At 36.8% G+C, this 8,115-nt stretch overlaps 1 protein-coding gene across 1 annotated transcript; it reads right to left on the bottom strand.

Annotated features, from left to right (window-relative positions):
* Window positions 1-2,526: 2,526 nt before the first annotated feature.
* Window positions 2,527-7,897, bottom strand: LOC142611619 (replication protein A 70 kDa DNA-binding subunit A). Its single transcript, XM_075783708.1, has 2 exons — window positions 7,503-7,897; window positions 2,527-5,228 (listed from the first exon to the last, which is right to left on the bottom strand). Exons 1-2 carry the CDS (start codon window positions 7,802-7,804, stop codon window positions 2,888-2,890), a joined length of 2,643 nt encoding a protein of 880 aa, XP_075639823.1. The 5' UTR covers window positions 7,805-7,897; the 3' UTR covers window positions 2,527-2,887.
* Window positions 7,898-8,115: the final 218 nt, after the last annotated feature.

Genomic DNA, 8,115 nt, shown 5'->3' with positions numbered 1-8,115 from the left:
ATTTGTTTTAAATTTTAGATCTATGAATTTTTGTTTATGGCCTTTAAGAGCAACCACACTAGTAAGTGTAAAATTTTCCTTCTATTTTACACTAAAAATATACTTTTTCTATTTTACACATCTATTTTTACAAAAAACCAATATCAGTTTATCTATTTTACACATTTATTCAATAAAATATTCATTCTTTTACAATGTTTATTATTTCCTCACTCACTACCCCTCTCTCTCACATACCCAACGCTACCAAAAAAAATACTAAAATATTAAATGCACGAGCTACAGTAACTGTGCATATATGCATGGTTACTGTAGCATTTGTGCATTTATGCACAATTTTACACTCCTGATGTGGGTATTTTTTTAGTCAAAATGTGCATATCTCAACACTTTTTCTATTTTGCACTTACTGATGCAAGTGCTCTAAGGATCAATGATATTTTTAAGGAGTGGCCAAATTTAATTTTATTGAACTAAATTGCTAAAATATAATACCAATGTATACTAGTATTTAAATAAATAAATAAAATGGGAGGGGGGAATTGCCCAGATTAGGATCCAGTGCAATACAATTCACCATTTTCACTCACAATTTTTTTTTTTTTTCACTTTTCTCCTTTTTACCTTTCATTTTTTACTTCTTTAAAATTTTTCTTAGCTTTTTTGAATCAATGGTTGAGATTGAAAATTGCTTTGCTTTTTACAACTATCAATCTCAACTATTCGCATTAGGTGCCCCCAAAGGCAGTGACTAGCTATGTTCCAGTCTATGAGTGCCTTATCTAGGAGCCGTTTGGTATGACATTTTCAGCAACAGTTTTCAGTTTTTAAATAACATTACATGTATTTCTACACTCTTTTTCACTCACACGTATTTTCAAAAAAATACAAACAATATTACTAGAATAACGTTACCAAACAGACCCTCAATTTTTCTCGAATCTAGCATTGTCGTGTTTGGTGCTTCTGGTACGCATTTGTAGGCCCATCCTAAACATGGGTTTGTGAGTATGTCCAAGCCTCGTGGACCAAAACAAAGAGAATTGAGCGTGATTGGTGCTTCTGGTACGCATTTGTAGGCCCATCCTAAACATGAGTTTGTTAGTATGTCCAAGCCTCGTGGACCAGAACTAAGAGAATTGAGAGTGATTGGTGCTTCTGGTACGCATTTGTAGGCCCATCCTAAACATGGGTTTGAGAGTATGTCCAAGCCTCGTGGACCAAAACAAAGAGATTTGAGCCGCCACTTAGCTTTCCATCCAATAACCAACTATTGACTTGGGCTTAGTTCTAATCAAAATTTCTAGTTCAAACTTAGGTAATAAAGATAGGAATGGGTTAGACATTCACTTTTGTCCGAGCTGAGAATTAACCTTTACTAATTACTATTATCACATATCCAATTTCTATCAAAAGTCTAATAAAATTGGTAAGAAAAAGTAAAAATAAAACCTTAGTCTAGACATACGTTTGAAAACAATTAACTAAAACAACTGTAAAAACAACATAAAAAATAAAAGGAGAGTTAGTAAAATAAAGGGAGGTAAAGTCATTAAAAGTTACAGTGTACAAAGTTCTAAGTACCAAACGCCGTTTTGAACAAAGTCCTGACAAGTCTCATTAGTAAAAATATCATACATTTGCACCACTATAGCACACACCATTGTTCCTGAGAGGACTCAGTTGTGAACAGAGTATTTATTGCTATTTTTTATAGCAACCATGAATAGTGAGTTCTCAAATATACAACCTACTATTCAAGAGTTTTAAACATAAAAGAAATATATTATTGGAGAGAGAGAGAGAGAGAGATGGAAGAGAAGAGAGACAAATAAATTTTTTTATATTATTTGATTGTGTAGTTTATATCATTTGATTGGGTTATATGTTAAAATAAAAACTAAGATGTTGGGTGTATTGTTAAATGAGTTGGTAAAATAAATAAAATAGTGTTTAAGAATATAAAAAAAAGACTTATTTTACATCCTAGAATGTGAATGCTTAGACTCAATAGATCTTTAATTACTAAATTTCAAATTGAAGGGGTCAAATGTGCATAAGTCATCATAATAGAAAAAAGAAAAAAGAAAAAATAATAGATGCTATATAACACAGATTTTTGTGCGAACATGATGGTTTTAAAAAATTTTAATGAAAAAAGAAAAAGTATAAATACCCCTTCTAATTTGTATATATGGAGTAAAAATAAAAGGTACAGAAAAATTCATCTAAGGGCATCAATCATCTCCTCCAACTTCTCCTAATTAGAAGGATATTAAAAAGAAAGGGTTGCGGCCTGCAGAGCATTAGATTACCCCTCCAAATCTTCTTCTAAGTCTTATTTGGATTGAGGGGGGAGGAAGAGGGAGGGAGTAGAGTAGTCTGTTTATTTATTAGAAAACAGACAGACAGAAAGTGTAACCTTTCCACCTCTGCTCCTTTCTCCCCATCCTATCGCTCTTTAATGGCAAACAATCTTATCAAGCTTTTTTTTTACCAGCATAAACATGAATAAAAAAATGGAAATGAAGCAAAACTTTTTCAACTGCAATAACTTAAAAACAAAAGTCTTTTTAAGTACTTAGAAACCCACAAATAAAATATATTACTCGAGAAAGAAAATATGCATCCCATACCTTGCTCGCTGGTTTTCACCGCCAAAAAATACAACCTTAAAGGTGGAACCCATGCTTACAATGTGAACTAAAATTTATCGGTTTACACCTAAGATAGCAACCATGGTTGCAGCTCTTTGCTGTAAGGAAAACAACTCATCAGTCCAAACCCCAAGAGAGCATCAAAATATAGCTAAGTCTGCTATCAAACATCATATGAGAACATGCGCCATTCTGTACAAACGTCTATTATCTCAATTTTCCAGCTAACTTCAATAGCCACCAAATTGTTGCTTTGAAACACCCCCATATCTTCCGGGCATAACGCCACTGCTTCCATAAGCTGGAGGAACAGTGCTCAACCCCGGACAATCTCTTGCCCAATGCCCAGGTTGATGGCATTTAAAGCATTCACCAGAGCTTCCACCAACACTTGGCCCAGAAGAAACTCTATTAGCATAGCCCCCTCCCATGGACTGTCCAGGACCATTCATAATACTAGGACAATTTGCAGAGCTATGACCAGCACCCCCACAACTGTTGCATTGTAGATATGAACCAGGAGTGCCAGTTGCAGCCATGGCATAACTATTATACTGATTTCCATGCTGACCAACTTGATGCAATGGTGCACCAAACTCTTTACCAGAATTGATACTGTTCCCAGTATAGTTCACCACTGGTGGCGTTGGTTGCCTATTTCCAATATTCCCAACTGAAGTATTATTCAATCCAGGGTTAGGAGTGATACTTTCAGCCTTTGAAGCAATAGAACTATAATTCCCTGCTTTCAGCTTTTCCATCAAATCCAAAAGAAATCTGGATTCAGATGAAAAATTCACCTTATCTGCTTTGACCACTGTTGACTTTACACGTTGTTCATCGCTAAATGTCTCCTCCTTTATTTTCAACTTGAATATATATTTAGTAAAAAGAACCTTACGAAGGATTTCTCCAAATTTATCATCATCTTGCTCTTCATACTTCAGAAAATACAATTGTTTTGCGGGAATACCCATGATCTCCTCGCCACATTCCTGAAATACGGTTACCCATGTTATGCCAGTATGGTCTTGTATCTGGCACTGGAGTATATACCTGTAGTCACATTCCTCAATTGACTGATCACACCTATCACACCGCCATTTCCCATCCCCATTATTTGAAACCTTTTTGTTGCATTGTCGATCACCAATCATGATAGGACAAGCTGTGTAGCAGAAATTGTCAACCTTTATGAATGCAATGGTTGCACTGACAGTGATCCAATCTGGCTTCTCGGATGTTCCTAGCCTCTCGTCCTTAATTTGCGATATTGTCTTTCGAATATCTGTCCTACCCACACTAACTTCCCTGGAAATTGAGACAGATGGGATGTTCCTTCCTTCCTCATCAAACCATCTTCTCAGGCTGTGAGCTTCTGGATAATTTGGCTCAATAAATAGTTGACTGGTAGAGATAGTACCCAATGACTTCCCATTGAAGTCATTTACTCTACCTGCTTTCACAGCTAGAACAGGGAAAAGCCCCGAATCACACATATTTTGAAGACTCTGTCCTTCTGCATTGCAAAAGTTTCCCCACAGAGTTAATTCAACACTCCGGCCAGACATGTCCTTCAAGTGTAGGATTCTCCGCTGAGTTTCAGTACCATTTTTTCTCATTATTGAAGCAGGGGGACCGATAAAAGTTACAATACCAATAATGTCCATAATGCTGTTGTTGTCCATGCCTTCAATATCGCTTATATGACGGAAGTGAAAGTGCTGCAGTGGAATTGAGCTGTCGTCGTCAAAGCAAGGCTGTACTATTGACGTGCTCTCTAAGAAAATTTCCTGGTCATTTGGGAGGTGGTTATAAGCCTTTTGAGCAGGTCTTAAGCTTCCCTTGGAAATCTGATAAACCTTACCAGCTTCAATCTGGTTGAAGAATTGATCAGCCACAGCATTAAAGCAAGTTACCCGAATTTCTCCACCGTCAGAATCAAGAAGATCAAAATTGAATACTTTACCATCACCGCGGGGATTATTGTAGTGCTTAAGTTCTCCTTTTGCTGTAACTCTAGCCTTAATTGTCCACCTACCCTGGTATGGATTCAGAGCAGCAATGGGAATTATCCTAGGGGGAGCTTCATTTCTAGCTATTGGTCCTCTGTTAGTGTACATTGAAGATGGTTGTTGATACACAGGCTGAGGTTGGCGGGCAGAGGTATTTAGAGGTGGCCGCGAAGCTTCTGATCTAGGGTTGCGGAAACTCTGCTCACCATATGAACCACCTAACGACACTGATCCAGGATATCCAGCACTAGACTCTGTCTTAGGGTAAGCAGCAGGCACAGTTGGTGCAGCATATCTCCCTGAGTCAGAATTATGAGAATAAGCACTGCCATATGATTGATTTATTCTAGGAGGCTCCATAGATGCTCCAGCTGCATTCGGTTTATTAACCAGACCACCAACAGGTGAACTTCCAGGAAATGATTGGGGATTCCCAGTTCCTGTCCCTGGTTGGCCAGCTGGGGACTGTACAACCACAGGTTTTGCCACTGGTACAGGTTCTCCAATGAGATCACTTTTCTCAATTATCAAATCCAAATCAACAATGATAATAATCCTGCTTGCGGTCAAAAGAATCAACATGTCATCACGAAAACAATAATAGTCATGGAGCTGTGAAATTGAAAGTAAATAATAGATAATGTATAATGACACAGAAGAAAAACTCATTAAATTCTTACTTTTTCATAGGTAAATACAACTCACACACCCTCAAGGCATTAGACTAATTGCATTTCCCCTCCATGTTATAGAGGTAGGAAATGTTTTTTTGTTTTTTTTATGACGTAGGAGAACTTCACTCAAATTAGTTGCACGTCGTATAAAATATTGCACAACAATCCTCACTATTAATCAAACTCTTATGGGTTACGGGGTAATCCAGGGGCTTTTCAACCCTAACAGGCTGAGTAGTTTATCCTCACGCCCAGGAGGCAGAGGTAGGAAATGTTATTTGGTTGAAAGACCATTTACTGCACAAAATAAGAACTTCCAAAATAGGAAACTTCTACTCATACAAGGAAAAGCATGACTTACAACGAAAAAGACAAACACAATCCAATTAAGATTGGACTGCTTACCATATACAGAGATATAGGCAATTACTAAATAACCCTGAACATGACCCTTCTAAATTTAGGCAAAACTGAACAAGATACAGGATAACAAATTTAACCAAGTCCCACCATAACAACACTCTAATGCGGCAACTGTGGTGGGACTTGGGACTTCAAAAACATAAATTAATGGTCTGCTGTCCCGTCAACCAAATAGTGGAGGATTTTTTCATAAAATATAATAATTGTATGTAATATAGAAGTAGAAGATTCACAGGGGGGTGTAAAGAAATGTCAGAGACATAAAAAAAATTAAAAAAAAAACCAAAATCTGACAAAAGATACCTTACTAATTAATCTAACTGAAGACGATTTTATTAAACTCTCTTTTTACCTATAAAAAAAAAAGGGACGATTTTAGAGGACTAGGACTAGTGAAACAAACTAATATCCCAAGTTCCAACAGTCAAGTTCACCTTCCAGACTTCCTTTATGACAAACTGGAATAAAAGCTATATGACTACGAGCAATGCTTTTAATTGGTATGTTACACATCCGATGGGTCTTGAACCCAAGACTTCACTCTCCACCTTGCTCTTTACATGAGGAGGCGTTGCTTGACCCAATGCTCAATGGAAAAGGCTACTTAGCAATAAATTCATCATCTAAAAGGATCTTATGCTTCAAACAGTGTTTACAGAAAACATTTTACTAAGACACATGGTAGGATATCAGCAAGAGCAAGTATCACTTCCTTGGTTTACATGGTAGGATATCAGCAAGAGCAAGTATCACTTCCTTGGTTCAGTATTAACTTATTAATGATGGTTGGTGCACTTGAGATTTGAGGCATGATAAAGGGTTTTAGATTTAAAGATATTTATGTCAAAATAATATTAGAGTATCTTCATTTTTCTGATAGTATAAAGCTTATCACATGACTCTCACTGTCCAAGAGTGCATGGCCATGTGAAAACATAGGTAAACAGAAATTTACAAAGGATAAAGAATACCATCAAGTTTATGAATCTGGGTGTAAAGTATACCAACAAGGTTGAAAAACCATGTTCATTCTCTTTTAGATTGGTCAGACATGAAAATAATTTTGATTGAAGAGCCCAGCATTAGTGGCATCCTTTGTGGTGCCCCATGTTTGTGGTTTGAACCACATCCCCCTCCCCCCATCTACCTATCAAAAAATCCTTTTTTTATTTTTATAAAACTCATCACTGCATTGTTACTTCCCTGAAGGGAACTATTATAAAACTATAGAGCTTGGTCACTGTTTAGATTGATATCTAAACAAATATTTTTATTAAATCAGCAAAATTTCTTTGAATATATTACCTACTTCCCTACAAGTAAATATTACTAATTGAATCCGGTCTTTGCTTGCGAAGGTTGAGGTTATTGAGTAAATTTCAATTGTTAAATGAAAATATAATAGCACACTTGTTTCTATTGACAATACCCAATAAAGTTGCTTCTACAGAAAAAAAAAAAAAAAAAAAAAACTATGTAACAAGAAACATTAAGAGAATTAATCATAACATGAATTAAAAATAAGACAAGTTGAACACAAACTTTACACTAATTTTGGTACAGTACATTAGATTCTCCAATCCAAATAAATGTTGTTACGCATTAATCAATTAAACACAAACAGTTTTAAATTCAATTACCCAAATTTTGATTCGCAATTTTGCATCTAAAAAAACAAAACAAAAGGCACATAAAGGAATAAGGAAAGGAAAGGGATTGAGAGAGAGACTGACATGCGTCTTTGGACTTCGTTACAGACGAAGTGGGTCAAGCGAACGATGGAGCCTTTCTGCAACTTGCCATCCTTGACGAAATGGTTTTTCTGAGTGGCTAACATTCCCTGTTGCTGGTGGGTCCCATCGGAGAGAACGACCCTATACCGCTCCGTACTGCTACTGGTGGGCTGCTGTTGGGCTTTGGTCACCACTTGCATCACTTCTATCACTTGTAGTATTGGCTTCACCCCTTCGTCTTCCGCCTTCAATTCCCCTCTGCACATCTTCATTATCGCTCCTTCCGTCAGATTCACCGCCATTGGTACTGTCGAGAGATTGAGATTTTGAGAGAGAAAGAGAACCCTAGAATTAGAATGAAAGGAATTGGAATATGAGAGAGAGAGCGCAAAATATTTGAGATTGAGAGGGAAACTGCTCCCTTATTATTATGGGCATTTTGGGAAAGGGGTTTTGTTTTTTTCAAAATTCCGAAACTGTCCCTGCTTTGTCTTTTCGATTTGGGAGGGAAAACGAACAGATTTTAGGCTTTCACCCCACGCTACCATTTTGCCCAATTGCTAAACGGTGCGGGTTGGTCAAGTTGCAGGTTGAGTCGGGTCATATTTTTTAT

Source organism: Castanea sativa, chromosome 10, assembly GCF_040712315.1.
Source record: "Castanea sativa cultivar Marrone di Chiusa Pesio chromosome 10, ASM4071231v1".
NCBI classification, from domain to species: Eukaryota; Viridiplantae; Streptophyta; class Magnoliopsida; order Fagales; family Fagaceae; genus Castanea; species Castanea sativa.
This window is presented reverse-complemented; position numbering and strand designations above follow the sequence as displayed.